General features: G+C 48.3%; 1 protein-coding gene across 6 annotated transcripts in view; it reads left to right on the forward strand.

Moving 5' to 3' along the window:
- The window catches only part of LOC310952438 (uncharacterized protein), a 28781-nt gene that overhangs the window by 1375 nt on the left and 11151 nt on the right, over positions 1 to 16255 (forward strand). For 2 of the 6 annotated variants that reach the window (XR_014593368.1, XM_083921050.1), the window contains exons 4-16: positions 1138 to 1245; positions 2215 to 2322; positions 2892 to 2999; positions 3800 to 3907; positions 4528 to 4635; positions 5257 to 5364; positions 5770 to 5877; positions 5954 to 6029; positions 9134 to 9362; positions 10337 to 13325; positions 13884 to 14057; positions 14133 to 14312; positions 14387 to 14560. Coding sequence is in view for 5 of the 6 variants with exons in the window: in XM_083921050.1 (XP_083777176.1) it covers positions 1138 to 1245; positions 2215 to 2322; positions 2892 to 2999; positions 3800 to 3907; positions 4528 to 4635; positions 5257 to 5364; positions 5770 to 5877; positions 5954 to 6029; positions 9134 to 9362; positions 10337 to 13325; positions 13884 to 14057; positions 14133 to 14312; positions 14387 to 14560 (4578 nt within the window). In the remaining variant the exon portion in view is untranslated. The remainder of the gene's footprint in view (positions 1 to 1137; positions 1246 to 2214; positions 2323 to 2891; positions 3000 to 3799; positions 3908 to 4527; positions 4636 to 5256; positions 5365 to 5769; positions 5878 to 5953; positions 6030 to 9133; positions 9363 to 10336; positions 13326 to 13883; positions 14058 to 14132; positions 14313 to 14386; positions 14561 to 16255) is intronic. The other 4 variants (XM_083921054.1, XM_083921051.1, XM_083921052.1 and 1 more) reach the window with 4 other exon arrangements.

The following is a 16255-nucleotide window of genomic DNA, read 5'->3' on the forward strand; positions in this document are numbered from 1 at the left end:
GTTAGCTTAAGCTAAAGATAGCACTCTGTCACCACTGTGTCATTAGCACAGCTGATTGACTTTTCTAATAGCAGAGAGCATTGTTAGAAATAAAGGGGCCTTCACATGATGAGCGTCTCTCTGCTCTGGTGTCACCGTGAGGTCGGGCGCAGAGACCCAGTAAACGGCTAACTCAATGTTAGCTTAGCATTGTAGCAACCGTTAGCTGCTAAACTGGGATGCTGATAAACCTCCATCTTTACGTTTTCTTCTGATGTGAAGCGACAATAATGTAAACTTAAATAGTTCGGGAAACTCCGACACACAAACAAAAGTTTTTCCTCCGTCTTTCTAACATCGGCATGATGTCGCTCTCTGGTTGCCTAGGAAACGTAAATGTCACACTGAAACGCTTCTACCTCATTGGTCAAGCTTTTGAAAGGTCAAAGTTCAACTGATTTGAACTTTGAGGTCAGAGAGGAAATCTGAGCGGAGCACGCCACTACATTGGTGCTAACGCCGCTACGTTGGTGCTAACGCCGCTAAATTGGTGCTAACACCACTAACTTGGTGCTAACGCCCCTACATTGATGCTAACGCCGCTACATTGGTGCTCACACCACTAACTTGGTGCTAACGCCCCTACATTGGTACTAACGCTACTATATTGGTGCTAACGCAGCTAAATTGGTGCTAACACTGCTACATTGGTGCTAACGCCTCCTCCATAGGAAATGAATGGAACGACGGAGCAAAGTGTTTTTACTGTGGATCGTGTGGAGCGGCCTTAAGACGGACCGATCATTTCATTAATATGTCGACATCTTCTGTACGTTTGTGTTTAAGTCCCTACACTGTTTACAAAGACGGAAGCGGATTGATGCAGAATTGTGACGAGGAATCGGACGTCGTAGCCGTGGTTACGGGGATTATACCACGGCTAACAGCCAGTCAGATTGCTCGATTCCATCCATCCGTTTTGTACTGTATATATACTGTGTGTGTGTGTGTGTGTGTGTGTGTGTGTGTGTGTGTGTGTGTGTGTGTGTGTGTGTGTGTGTGTGTGTGTGTGTGTGTGTGTGTGTGTGTGTGTGTGTGTGTGTGTGTGTGTGTGTGTGTGTGTGTGTGTGTGTGTGTGTGTTGTGTGTTGTGTTGAAGCCCAGAGCTGCAGCCCAGACCGGACCCTCATGGACCTGATCCCAGCTCTGTTTCCAACCGGTCCAGGACTCCACCCCCTTATTTTAGGAGACAGGACGGTGACACAGAGTGAGTCCATTTAAACTTCTTTAGAAATGATTTCACTGGATTCAGATTCAGAGATGATAACTCTGTTGATCCTCCGTACACATAAACATCGCAGTTGGAGCAGCACAGCGGTCCCACGGCGCGCTGCGAGGTGAAACCCCCGTTACTGCAGTGTGTACGTTAAACAAACACTGCTACATGTAACTTCATAATGTCAGATCCTGTTATATTAGCAGAATTATGACTCCATGTTTATCTTCAATGCAACGGTCAGACTGTTTATTATTACATTATGAATTTCCTTCCATCGTACGCCGATGACACACAGCTCTATCTCCCAGTGAAGCCTTCAGACCCCAGCGTGCTGTGCTCTCTCCATAACTGCCGATCGACATAAAACACTCCATGTTAATTCACTTTCTGCACCTTAACTCCAATCAGACTGATGTCCTCGTGTCATTGGACCCCAGCACGTAATGAAACAGTTACTGCCACTTGTTTCTCATCCGTCACAACATTTCAAGCCTGTTGCAAGAAACCGTCGTGTCGTGTTTGACAGCAATCTTTGCTTTGAACGACACATGACCAAGAGTGTGCCGTCGTGCTTTAACCATCTCGGACACATCACAAAAATAAGATTGATTTTAATAAACTTCAGAGACGCAGAAACTGTTGTACGTGCTTTTACGTCCTCCCCTCTCGAGTGTTGTGAAAGCCCTTTCTCCGGCCTTAAAGGGAAAATCCTGCGTCTTTTTCAGCACTTCCACTCATGAAATACTCCTTCTTTACAAAGACGGCAGCAGATTGATACAGAATTGTGACAAGGAATCGGACGTTGTAGCCGTGGTTACGGAGATTATACCACGGCTAACAGCCAGTCAGATTGCTCGATTCCATCCATCCATTTTATACTGTATATATGGATACTCACATTTAAAGCTGTGTGTATCTGTGTGTGTGTGTGTGTGTGTGTGTTGTGTTGTGTTGAAGCCCAGAGCTGCAGCCCAGACCAGACTCTCATGGACCTGATCCCAGCTCTGTTTCCAACCGGTCCAGGACTCCACCCCCTTATTTTAGGAGACAGGACTGTGACACAGAGTGAGTCCATTTAAACTTCTTTAGAAATGTTTTTGTTTGATTCAGATCCAGAGATGATAACTCTGTTGATCCTCCGTACACATAAACATCGCAGTTGGACCAGCACAGCGGTCCCACGGCGCGCAGCGAGGTGAAAACCCCGTTACTGCAGTGTTTACGTTAAACAAACACTGCTACATGTAACTTCATAATGTCAGATCCTGTTATATTAGCAGAATTATGACTCCATGTTTAGCTTCTGTTTATTATTACATTATGAATTTCCTTCCATCGTACGCCGATGACACACAGCTCTATCTCACAGTTAAGCCTTCAGACCCCAGCGTGCTGTGCTCTCTCCATAACTAACTGTTTGTTATTTATGCTGTAATGAAGCCCAGAGCTGCAGCACAGACCAGACGTTGCTACATTGGTGCTAACGCCGCTACATTGGTGCTAACGCCTCCTCCATTGGAAATGGATTGAACGGACGGAGCAAAGTGTTTTTACTGTGGATCATGTTGAGCGGCCTTAAGACGGACCAATCATTTCATTAATATGTCGACATCTTCTGTACGTTTATGTTGAAGCCCGGAGCTGCAGCCCAGACCAGACCCTCATGGACCTGATCCCAGCTCTGTTTCCAACCGGTCCAGGACTCCACCCCCTTATTTTAGGAGACAGGACTGTGACACAGAGTGAGTCCATTTAAATTTCTTTAGAAATGTTTTCACTGGATTCAGATTCAGAGATGATAACTCTGTTGATCCTCCGTACACATAAACATCGCAGCTGGAGCAGCACAGCGGTCCCACGGCGCACTGCGACATGAAAACAGCATTAGTGACATTTTCATACATTCCTTCAGCTACGGCTACATGTAGCTTCATGCTATAATGTCAGTGAAATGTATTTAGCAGAATAAGTAGAGGCTGATCTCAGTTTATCTTCCATGCAAATGTCAGACTGTTAATTATTACATTATGAATTTCCTTCCATCGTACGCCGATGACACACACCTCTATCTTCCAGTGAAGCCTTCAGACCCCAGTGTGCTGTGCTCTCTCCATAACTGCCTGTTTGTTATTTATGCTGTAATGAAGCCCAGAGCTGCAGCACAGACCAGACGTTGCTACATTGGTGCTAACACCACTAACTTGGTGCTAACGTCCCTACATTGGTGCTAACGCTGCTACATTGGTGCTAACGCCACTACATTGGTGCTAACGTCTCTACATTGGTGCTAACGCAGCTACATTGGTTCTAACACCGCTACATTGGCACTAACGCAGCTTCATTGGTGCTAACGCAGCTACATTGGTGCTAACGCCGCTACATTGGTGCTAACGCCGCTACATTGGTGCTAACGCCTCCTCCATAGAAAATGAATGGAACGGACAGAGCAAAGTGTGTTTACCGTGGATCATGTTGAGCGGCCTTAAGACGGACCGATCATTTTCATAAATATGTCGACATCTTCTGTACGTTTGTGTTGAAGCCCGGAGCTGCAGCACAGACCAGACCCTCATGGACCTGATCCCAGCTCTGTTTCCAACCGGTCCAGGACTCCACCCCCTTATTTTAGGAGACAGGACGGTGACACAGAGTGAGTCCATTTAAACTTCTTTAGAAATTTTTTCACTGGATTCAGATTCAGAGATGATAACTCTGTTGATCCTCCGTACACATAAACATCACAGTTGCAGCACCACAGCGGTCCCACGGGCGCACTGCGACATGAAAACGGCATTAGCGACATTTTCATACACTGCTTCAGCTACGGCTACATGTAGCGTCATGCTATAATGTCAGGGGCATACATTTAGCAGATTGCGTAGAGGCTGATCTCAGTTTATCTTCAATGCAGCTGTCAGACTTTTTATTATTACATTATGAATTTCCTTCCATTGTACGCCGATGACACACACCTCTATCTTCCAGTTAAGCCTTCAGACCCCAGCGTGCTGTGCTCTCTCCATAACTACCTGTTTGTTATTTATGCTGTAATGAAGCCCGGAGCTGCAGCACAGACCAGACGTTGCTACATTGGGGCTAACGCCGCTTCATTGGTGCTAACGCCGCTACATTGGTGCTAACGCCTCCTCCATTGGAAATGGATTGAACGGACGGAGCAAAGTGTTTTTACTGTGGATCATGTTGAGCGGCCTTAAGACGGACCGATCATTTCATAAATATGTCGACATCTTCTGTACGTTTGTGTTGAAGCCCAGAGCTGCAGCACAGACCAGACCGTCATGGACCTGATCCCAGCTCTGTTTCCAACCGGTCCAGGACTCCACCCCCTTATTTTAGGAGACAGGACGGTGACACAGAGTGAGTCCATTTAAACTTCTTTAGAAATGTTTTCACTGGATTCAGATTCAGAGATGATAACTCTGTTGATCCTCCGTACACATAAACATCGCAGTTGGAGCAGCACAGCGGTCCCACGGCACGCTGCGACATGCAAACAGCATTAGCGACATTTTCATACGCTCCTTCCGCTACGGCTACATGTAGCTTCATGCTATAATGTCAGGGAAATGCATTTGAATCTGAATAAGTAGAGGCTGATCTCAGTTTATCTTCAATGCAACGGTCAGACTGTTTATTATTATATTATGAATTTCCTTCCATCGTACGCCGATAACACACAGCTCTATCTTCCATTTAAGCCTTCAGACCCCAGCGTGCTGTGCTCTCTCCATAACTAACTGTTTGTTATTTATGCTGTAATGAAGCCCGGAGCTGCAGCACAGACCAGACGTTGCTACATTGGGGCTAACGCAGCTACATTGGTGCTAACGCTGCTACATTGGTGCTAACGCCTCCTCCATAGGAAATGAATGGAACGGACGGAGCAAAGTGTGTTTACCATGGATCATGTTGAGCGGCCTTAAGACGAACCGATCATTTCATTAATATGTCGACATCTTCTGTACGTTTGTGTTAAAGCCCAGAGCTGCAGCCCAGACCGGACCCTCATGGACCTGATCCCAGCTCTGTTTCCAACCGGTCCAGGACTCCACCCCCTTATTTTAGGAGACAGGACTGTGACACAGAGTGAGTCCATTTAAATTTCTTTAGAAATGTTTTCACTGGATTCAGATTCAGAGATGATAACTCTGTTGATCCTCCGTACACATAAACATCGCAGTTGGAGCAGCACAGCGGTCCCACGGCGCGCTGCGACATGAAAGCGGCATTAGCGTCATTTTCATACATTCCTTCAGCTACGGCTACATGTAGCTTCATGCTATAATGTCAGGGAAATGCATTTAGCAGAATAAGTAGAGGCTGAGCTCAGTTTATCTTCAATGCAGCTGTCAGACTGTTTATTATTATATTATGAATTTCCTTCCATCGTACGCCGATGACACACAGCTCTATCTTCCAGTTAAGCCTTCAGACCCCAGCGTGCTGTGCTCTCTCCATAACTGCCTGTTTGTTATTTATGCTGTAATGAAGCCCGGAGCTGCAGCACAGACCAGACCCTCATGGACCTGATCCCAGCCGTGTTTCCAACCGGTCCAGGACTCCACCGCCTTATTTTAGGAGACAGGACTGTGACACAGAGTGAGTCTGCTTCGCCTGAACTGTCCGTGTGCAGATTTGATAAGTTCATGTCTCTAACGTGACGTTTTGTTTGCAGAGTTCAGCAGAACAGCGCCGAGTTTCCCACTGATCAGTTTGCCTGGTATCAAACCGACTTGGACTCCACGTTTACGGTGAGTACAGACACAGATAGACCTTTTATTATCAACCGCATCACCAGTACGACAATTCACCATGACGTCACAACAATAATATGCGTTCTTCCGGGTGGCAAAAGCCGAAGGGATCGCCGATGGCACCACTAGTAAACAAACCCTTCCATCATCTGAGCAAAGAGATGGAACAGAGGAAATGTCTTGAATTAGTGGGTGATCTGCACCGAAGAGGAAGTAGAATTAATTTACACACTTCTAAGAATCTCATCTCATCTTCATCCGCTCATCCGGGGTCGGGTTGCGGGGGCAGCAGTTCCAGCAGGGGACCCCAAACTTCCCTTTCCCGGGCCACATTAACCAGCTCTAACTGGGGGATCCTGAGGCGTTCCCAGGCCAGTGTGGAGATCTAATCTCTCCACCTGGTCCTGGGTCTTCCCCGAGGCCTCCTCCCAGCTGGACGTGCCTGGAACACCTCCCTAGGGAGGCGCCCAGGGTTCATCCTTACCAGATGATCCTGAACCACCTCAACTGGCTCCTTTCAACGCAAAGGAGCAGCGGCTCTACTCCGAGTTCCTCACGGAGGCTGAACTTCTCCCCCTCTCTCTAAGGGAGACTTCTTTGGGTCCTGACCTGGACCTGGTTCTTTGGGTCCTGACCCAGCTTTCAGGACCACAGGTGAGGGTAGGAACCAGGACTGAGGGTAGATCCAGAGCTTTGCCTTCCTCAGCTCTCTTTTCATCACAACGGTGCGGTAGAGCGACTGCAGCTCCGCCCCCGCTGCTTCGATTCTCCGGCCAAACTCACGCTCCATCGTCCCCTCACTCGTGAACCAGATCCCGAGGTGCTTGAAGTCCTTCACTTGGGGTCAGGACTCGTTCCAGACCCGGAGGAACAATCCAGCGGTTTCCTGCTGAGAGCCACGGCCTCAGATTCAGAGGTGCTGATCCTCATCCCGACCGTTTCACACTCGGCTGTGAACCGATCCAGTGAGTGCTGAAGGTCCCTGACCCACGACGCCATCAGGACCACGTCATCAGGACCACGTCATCAGGACCACGCCATCAGGACCACGCCATCAGGACCACGTCATCAGGACCACGTCATCAGGACCACGTCATCAGGACCACGCCATCAGGACCACGCCATCAGGAGCACGTCATCAGGACCACGCCATCAGGACCACGTCATCAGGACCACGTCATCAGGACCACGTCATCAGGACCACGCCATCAGGACCACGCCATCAGGACCACGCCATCAGGACCACGTCATCAGGACCACGTCATCAGGACCACGCCATCAGGACCACCTCATCAGGACCACGTCATCAGGACCACGCCATCAGGACCACGTCATCAGGACCACGCCATCAGGACCACGTCATCAGGACCACTTCATCAGGACCACGCCATCAGGACCACGCCATCAGGACCACGTCATCAGGACCACGCCATCAGGACCACGCCATCAGGACCACGTCATCAGGACCACGCCATCAGGACCACGCCATCAGGACCACGTCATCAGGACCACGTCATCAGGACCACGCCATCAGGACCACGCCATCAGGACCACGCCATCAGGACCACGCCATCAGGACCACGCCATCAGGACCACGCCATCAGGACCACGTCATCAGGACCACGCCATCAGGACCACGTCATCAGGACCACGTCATCAGGACCACGCCATCAGGACCACGCCATCAGGACCACGCCATCAGGACCACGTCATCAGGACCACGTCATCAGGACCACGCCATCAGGACCACGTCATCAGGACCACTTCATCAGGACCACGCCATCAGGACCACGCCATCAGGACCACGCCATCAGGACCACGTCATCAGGACCACTTCATCAGGACCACGCCATCAGGACCACGCCATCAGGACCACGCCATCAGGACCACGCCATCTGCAAAAAGCAGAGACCAGATCCTCAGCCCACCAAACTGCAACCCCTCCCCACCACGACTACGCCTCCATATCCTGTCAAGTGAAATTTCATATTTGATATTTGGTTCCAAAGAGAAGAAGTTAGACTTTAGTTTCGACTTTAGTTTAAAACATTAAATTAACTCTAAACATTACACCATCATTTAGATTCGTAGGTTCATCATAAAGTTTTATAGAGTTGAGTCAATAAGTGTCGTCTGGTGACTCAGATCTGTTCTCTGTGAGGAAACGTCTCCACAAACACGATGATGGAGGTTTGGTTCCTCAGTCCGTCGCTCTTCTCTGCAGAACTCGTACCTTTGACCACGTCCATCACTCTTTAACCTCCTCACCCACAGGTTCCTCTGGATACATTTAGTTTTTCTCTCAAGGAAATCGATAAAACTTCTCCTTTTGCTGTTTATCAGGCGGCTCGACCCCAAACACAACACGTTTTCCTTTTTAACCCTGTTTACAGCAGCAGCTGCATCTCTTCAGGTGAAGCTGCTCATGTTCTGACACCAGGAAGCATCTGGACCCCTGTTCCTAATGTCTCCATGCTGCTCTGTTTAGACCAGGTGTCTGCAGCCTTTACTATCAAAGGAGCCGTTTTCCCCCCCTCTTCCACCAGATAAAATTTCTCTGGAGTCGCAAAACATATTTGATGTCACAGCTTATAAAGGTTTATATATAGGTACTGTTCCCTGGCTTTGTTACCTGTCCTGAAATTGCGGTTGTTCGTTAATTTCTCAGCACATATCGAGCATTCAGGTAAGCCTCCATCATGTGAAAGCAAAGTAACATTTCCACGAAACACTATTTTCCTTCGCTAATGTTTTTGGGGGGTTTATCAAGCATCAGTGTGGGTCACCAAGTCAACGTTAGCACCTGCAGGGAAAGGCGCCGGGCGTGAGACCGAGGATGTGACGCATATTTTAGTTTCACCTATTTTTTCAATATCACCTTGATCTCCAGGATAAAATGCATTCCCTCATCCACTGTGCAAAAAAACACGTTATTTACACGTTGTTTATATAATGTTTTTGGCAAAGCTACAGGGAGACACTGAAAAGGGGCTGAAGAGCCGCGTGCGACCCAGGAGTCACGGGTTGCTGACCCCTGGTTTAGACCAACAGGCCTTCAGACGTGTTGTGTTATTTAAATGTTCATTATCATTCTGTTGCAGCTGCTGGGGAAGAAAATCGACACTTTCATGAAGAACGAGCTGAAGAAAGTCCAGAGTGTTCTGAGTCCAGATTACCCAGAATGCTTAGATGGTCAGAGGGAGGATGAGGAGGTGTTGGACGGTGAGGATGAAGAGCAGAGGAGGAGCAGCAGAGAGGCCTTTCTGAAGATCACACTGCACTTCCTGAGGAGTATGAAGCGTGAGCAGCTGGTCGAGTGTCTGCAGAGAAGTAAGAGGATCAGAACAGCTCCACCATGTCTCTGTGCGTTCTGACGACATTCCACCATCGCCACAATCTGGGGAAATTAGTACTTAGCGTCAAATGAGCATTCTCGATGCAGCAGCGTCTATGCAGCGATCTTGGCTTTAAGGGTGATCCAAGGCTGCTCCTGTGATCCCTCCAGACCTCACTGGTGTTATTCAGGGTGGTCTATCATCTCGTAATGTGAGAAGACTGCAGAACATTATAAGAAGTGTAAAGTTCCACCGTTTTTCTTGTTAAAGATGCGACTTACACGTACGTGGACACGCGAGCCGGTTAAACTGTACCATGAACCGGTCGATGGCCAGATTATGACGTTATGAGTAGGGATGCTCGATATTGGCTTTTCTGCTGATATCCGATATTCTGATATCGTCCAACCCTTAATTTCCGATACCAATATCACCGGATACCGATATATGCTGTTACTGTTAGTAGGTGACACTTGGAAATACTTCCAAACAACGGACATCTCATGCACCAGGCGCGCTGAAGCTTGTTAGCCACGGTTAGCAACCTACGAGTCTAGCATGTTGTTGTTGTTATACGTCATCAAGCACGCGCCTGTAAACGTCCCATGTTGCATTCATGCAGACTCGGAAATGCTGAAGCCTACAGAACAAACATCGGTTGACAATATTGGACAACACTAGTTATGAGTGACTAAACTTTTCTGCTTCTGCACAGCGTCCCCACTCGCTTTGGTAAAAGGTCAAAGGTCAACGCTAGCCGGGAGAGACTGGTGTTGATGAGAGCATAACGTTGGAGCACATTGAGCGTTGCATGTTGTTTTAGTTTTGCATCCTTTGTAGTTGTTTTTATTCTATTTCAGTCATTTTGCTTCTGTTTTTACAAAGGTTCCTCGTTCTTTCATGACGACATATACGGCAACATTTCCTACACATCCACACTTAAATTGCATTTGTTGTTTGTATTTTCAGGAACTCATGCTGCAGCGTGCAGACATAAACTCAAGTCTTACCTGCAGAAGAAGTTCCAGTGTGTGTTTGAGGGGATCGCTAAAGCAGGAAAACCAACCCTCCTGAATCAGGTCTACACAGAGCTCTTCATCACAGAGGGCGGGAGTGCAGAGGTCAATGATGAACATGAGGTCAGACAGATTGAAACAGCCCCCAGGAAACCAGACGGACCAGAGACAACAATCAGATGTGAAGACATCTTTAAAGCCTCACCTGGAAGAGACAAACCCATCAGAACAGTGATGACAAAGGGAGTGGCTGGCATTGGGAAAACAGTCCTAACACAGAAGTTCACTCTGGACTGGGCTGAAGACAAAAACAACCAAGATATAGTGTTTACATTTCCAATCACCTTCAGAGAGCTGAATGTGCTGAAAGATAAAAGGTTCAGCTTGGTGGAACTTGTCCACGCCTTCTTTACTGAGATCAAAGAAGCAGGAATCTGCAGGTTTGAAGAGTTCCAGGTCGTGTTCATCTTTGACGGTCTGGACGAGTGTCGACTTCCTCTGGACTTCCACAACACTGAGGTCCTGACTGATGTTACAGAGTCCACCTCAGTGGATGTGCTGCTGACAAACCTCATCAGAGGGAAACTGCTTCCCTCTGCTCGCCTCTGGATCACCACACGACCTGCAGCAGCCAATCAGATCCCTCCTGAGTGTGTTGACATGGTGACAGAGGTCCGAGGGTTCACTGACCCACAGAAGGACGAGTACTTCAGGAAGAGATTCAGCGATGAGGAGCAGGCCGACAGAATCATCTCCCACATCAAGACTTCACGAAGCCTCCACATCATGTGCCACATCCCAGTCTTCTGCTGGATCACTGCTACGGTTCTGAAGGATGTGTTGAAAACCACAGAGGAAGCAGAGCTGCCCAAGACCCTGACTGAGATGTACATCCACTTCCTGGTGGTTCAGTGCAAACTGAAGAACGTCAAGTATGAAGGAGGATCTGAGACGGATCCACACTGGAATCCCAAAAGCAAGGAGATGATCGAGTCTCTGGGGAAACTGGCTTTTGAGCAGCTGCAGAAAGGAAACCTGATCTTCTATGAGTCCGACCTGACAGAGTGTGGCATCGATATCAGAGATGCCTCAGTGTACTCAGGAGTGTTCACACAGGTCTTTAAAGAGGAGAGAGGACTGTACCAGGAAAAGGTGTTCTGCTTCATCCATCTGAGTGTTCAGGAGTTTCTGGCTGCTCTTCATGTCCATCTGATGTTCACCATCTCTGGAGTCAACCTGCTGTCAGGAGAACAAACAATATCTCAATGCACTAAAGTGTCAGGAGACAAATCCACACGTTTCTGCCGTAGTGCCGTTGTCAAGGCCGTACAAAGTTTGAACAGATTCTTGGAATCTACACGTCACACAATTCTGGATAACGCAAGGGAGATCAGTGAGAGTCTGCCGTCAGGAACACAAACCACATACCTGCACTCTGCAGTGTCAGGAGACCAATCATCACGTTCCTGCCAGAGTGATATCATCGAGGCCTTACAGAGGCTCAACGGGCACTTGGCTTTCTTCTGTCTCTTCTTCGTCATTCTTTCACGGAAGTCTGATCAGCATCCTCTTCCAGAAGAACCGAGTTCTTTGGACAAGTTCTTACAGAGTCCAGACAGATACTTGGATTTCTTCCGTCGCTTCCTCGTGGATCTTTACCTGGAGATCAATCAGAGTCTATCAAGAACGTCCCAGGTCCCTGAAGGGTTAATAAACAATACCACTTGTTTCAGTCGCAGTGCGATGGACAAGGCCTTACAGAGTTCGAACGGATATTTGGACCTATTCTGTCACTTCCTCCTGGATCTTTTACTTGAGATCGATGGGAACCTGCCGTCAGAAGAACAAAAAGCATCCGAGTGTTCTGAAGAGTCAGGAGAAAAAGCAGGATTGATTAGCCAGAGTGCTATGGACGAGGCCTTGCAGAGTCCAAACGGACACTTGGAACTGTTCCGTCGCGTCCAATTGGATCTTTCACTGGAGATCAATCAGAGTCTGCTATCAGGAAAACAAACAACATCCCAGAGTTCGGATGAGTTAGGAAACAGATCGATGTGTTTCATGCAGAGTGATATCGACAACATCTTGCAGATTCCAAAGAGATATCTGAACGTGATGCATCGCATCTTACTGGAAATTCCTGGAGACAACTCAACACATACCATGCAGAGTAATTTGAATGAGCTCTTTGATGTTCTAACCAGATACTTGGACTTATTCTGTCGCTTCTTCCTGGATCTTTCACTGGAGACCAATCAGAATCTTTTATCAGAAGAACAAACAACGTCCCGGCGTCCTGAAGTGTTTGGAGACAAATCGACGTGTTTTTGCGAGAGTTCTCTGGATGCGACCTTACAGAGTCCGTACATACACTTGGACCATTTCCTTCGCTTCCTCCTGGGTCTTTCACTGGAGACCAGTCAGATTCGACTGTCAGAAGAACAAACAACATACTGGTGGTCTGAGGTATTCGGACACAAAACAGCACGTTTCCTTCAGAGCGCTGTGGACAAGGCCTTACAGAGTCCAAGCGGACATTTGGACTTGTTCCTTCGCTTCCTCCTGGGTTTGTCAATGGAGGCAAACCAGAAACACCTACGGGGTCTGGTGACACAGACAGGAAGTAGCCCACAGACCAAACACAAAACAGTCCAGTTCATCAAGAAGAAGATCAGTGAGAATCTGTCTGCAGAGAAAAGCATCAATCTGTTCCACTGTCTGAATGAACTGAATGACCATTCGCTCATGGAGGAGATCCAACAGTACCTGAATTCAGGAAGTTTCTCCACAGATAAACTGTCTCCTGCTCAGTGGTCAGCGCTGGTCTTCATCTTACTGTCATCAGAGAAAGATCTGGACGTGTTTGACCTGAAGAAATACTCTGCTTCAGAGGAAGCTTTCCTCAGGCTGCTGCCGGTGGTCAAAGCCTCACGTAAAGCTCTGTACGTGCACGCATTCTTCACAACTATCCAGATTTAGGCCTAGTCCACAGGAACACGGGTATTTTTGAAACAGAATTTTGCCCCTGGTTAAAAAACAAATCTATATCTTGACGTATAGGCAGCAAGAAGCATTCTCCGAGGCCCAGGTAGTGTGAGTACAAACGGGCCTGGAGGGGGGGACAAGGACCCTAAAGCACGGGGCACGGGACGGAGGCACAGTGGGAGGGCTCCCTTAGAAACACAAAGTGCTGAGAAGTTGCTAAACTTCTCCAGTATTTTGGCGAGGTCTTCCATAACAGCGACTCCGTCAGCTGGTCACGTCTAGAGTGCTCCACACGTCTCCATGGAAACAACTGACACAGTATGATTTCAAACAATAGTTTTCCTGTCCGCTCATGACGAGCACAAACAGGTTTCAGGAGCAACAACTGCAGAAACACATGCTTTCAAAAATACCCATGTTCGTATGGACGGCCCCTTCATGTGTTTTAAACAGACTCAGATAAATACAACAGTCTCTTGTTATTGTTTTCTTATGTTTTGCTGATTCCCCGTCAGGTTGAGAGGCTGCAGCCTGTCAAAACGAAGCTGGAAAGCTCTGTCCTCAGTCCTCAGGAACCAAGCCTCGAGTCTACGAGAGGTGGACCTGAGTAGCAACATCCTGCGGTACTCAGGAATGAACATGTTATGTGAGGGAATGAAAGATCCGCACTGTGCGCTGGAAACTCTCAGGTTGGTGTTCAGCTGTTTAACAAGCGTGACTCATGTTTAAATATTCATACGTTAATTGAAACGGACTGTTTTTAGGCTGAGTGGCTGTAACCTGTCAGACAGAAGCTGTGAAGCTCTGTTCTCAGTCCTGAGCTCTCAGTCCTCTCATCTGAAAGAGCTGGACCTGAGCAACAACCGCCTGAAGAACTCAGAAGGAGGAGAGATGCCACTTTGGGAGATACTTAAGAGTGAACACTGCACACTGAAGAATCTCAGGTAACGACCCTGAACGTCTACCCATCAAACTTTAATTTACATGTTTATATTTGATGCTTGAATCTCCTCCTCAGGCTGAGCAGCTGTTTACTCTCAGAGGAGTACTATGAAGCGCTGTCCTCAGTTCTGGGCTCCAATTCCTCCAGTCTGAGGTTGCTGGACCTGAGCAAAACCAACCTGCAGGATTCAGGAGTGCACCTGTTGACGTCTGGACTGAAGAGTCCACACAGCACGCTGCGAACCCTCAGGTCAGGATTCACCTGTTTTTCACAGACCAGAAACAAAGCTATTTCAAATGAGAGTAAGGTTCACTCCAGTGTAACCAGCAGATCTGGTTCTTGGTCCTGAGTGGTGGAGGCAGCAGGTTCGAGGGCTACAGGAAGGAGTGGGATGGTGGGGGCAGGTCACTGAGGTAGGGAAGGGGTCTGTTTGTGGAGGGCTTTGAAAGAGAGTAGAAGGACTTTGAAGTGTAGCTCAGCAGAGTTTCTGGGGGACAGGGGTGATGTGGTCACGGGAGTGGGAATGGGTGGGCAGCAGAGTTCTGGATGTACTGAAATTTACTGAGGTCGTGTTGCAATAAGGGCTACACGGTGGTGTAGTGGTTAGCACTGTCGCCCACAGCAAGAAGGTTCCAGGTTCACATCCCGGCCTGGACCTTTCTGTGTGTGGAGTTTGCATGTTGTCCCCGTGTCTGCGTGGGTTTTCTCCGGGTTCTCCGGTTTCCTCCCACAGTCCAAAGACGTGCAGGTGTTCGGTTCATTGATGACTCTAAATCACCCGTAGGTGTGAATGGTTGTCTGTCTCTGTTCGTCTCTATGTGTCCTGTGATAGACTGGCGTCCTGTCCAGGGTGGACCCCGCCTCACGCCTGATGTCAGCTGGGATCAGCTCCAGCCCCCCCGCGACCCCAACCCTGGGATAAGCGGTTGAGGATGAATGAATGAATGAATGCTGTTGCAGTAGTTAAGTCTGGATGTTATGGAAGTATGAATCAGGGGGAGGGAGACAGAGCGGAGTTGTCGATGGTAAAGTTATAAATTAGAAAGCCTTTATTATCACTGTAACAAATACGGCGACATTGAAGCAATCACCTCGTCCGTACACATACAACATAAGACAGACAATAAGACAGATATGACAGCATGACTGAGCGGTGACAGACGGGGGGGAAAGGGGAGAACGAGAGGCTGGGGGAGGAGGAAAGAACCAGCTCCCAGACAATGCTCCTGTGGGGATTACAGTGGAAACAAACTCAGCAACAAAATCACATATGATGAGCGCACTTTACAACATAATAACTCAAAAACAACTTGCACCGGTGGAGGGGAAAACCCCACCTGTCGCACTGGGGGGGTGTAAGCGACGGAGGCGTGGGATGGGGGCGTTGCATATGTGCATGTGTGTCCATGGATGCGTGTGTGTTCATAATCCTGGAGAGTTGCCTCCTCCAGCCTCCCAGTCAGTGCTTCAGTCCGCAGGGCGTCATCGCGATAACACAACAAGTTGCCATGGAGACGTCCTTGTCATGTCCCAGACAGTCAACAATCAACAGGTGTCCGTGAAGGAAGGGAGGGAGGGAGGGAGGGAAAGTAAAGCAGAGCGTCTCACTGCAGCGATCTGCGTGAGGAGGTGTTACAGCAGCGGCCTTGGCCAGGACAGCTGCCGTGAGGGGAAACCAGATTAGATTATGATTGTTAGGGTCAGGGCGAGCAGTCGCATGTCAATAGACACAACCTACTCTGTTTGTCCATATTGGTCTTCAAATCGATCCATTCACCTTTGCAAAGCCGAACACTTCTCCAAGATGTTTGCCATGTCGTGGTTAATAGCCTCAGTCTGAGTGTTGACAGCTCTATCCAAGACGTTTACCATGTTACGGTTTATTACCACAGTCTGAGGGCGCACTCACACTGTCCTTCCGCACCGGGTCAAAACCGTTTTTTC

Source organism: Echiichthys vipera, assembly GCF_963691815.1.
Source record: "Echiichthys vipera genome assembly, chromosome: 1".
Lineage (NCBI taxonomy): Eukaryota > Metazoa > Chordata > Actinopteri > Perciformes > Trachinidae > Echiichthys > Echiichthys vipera.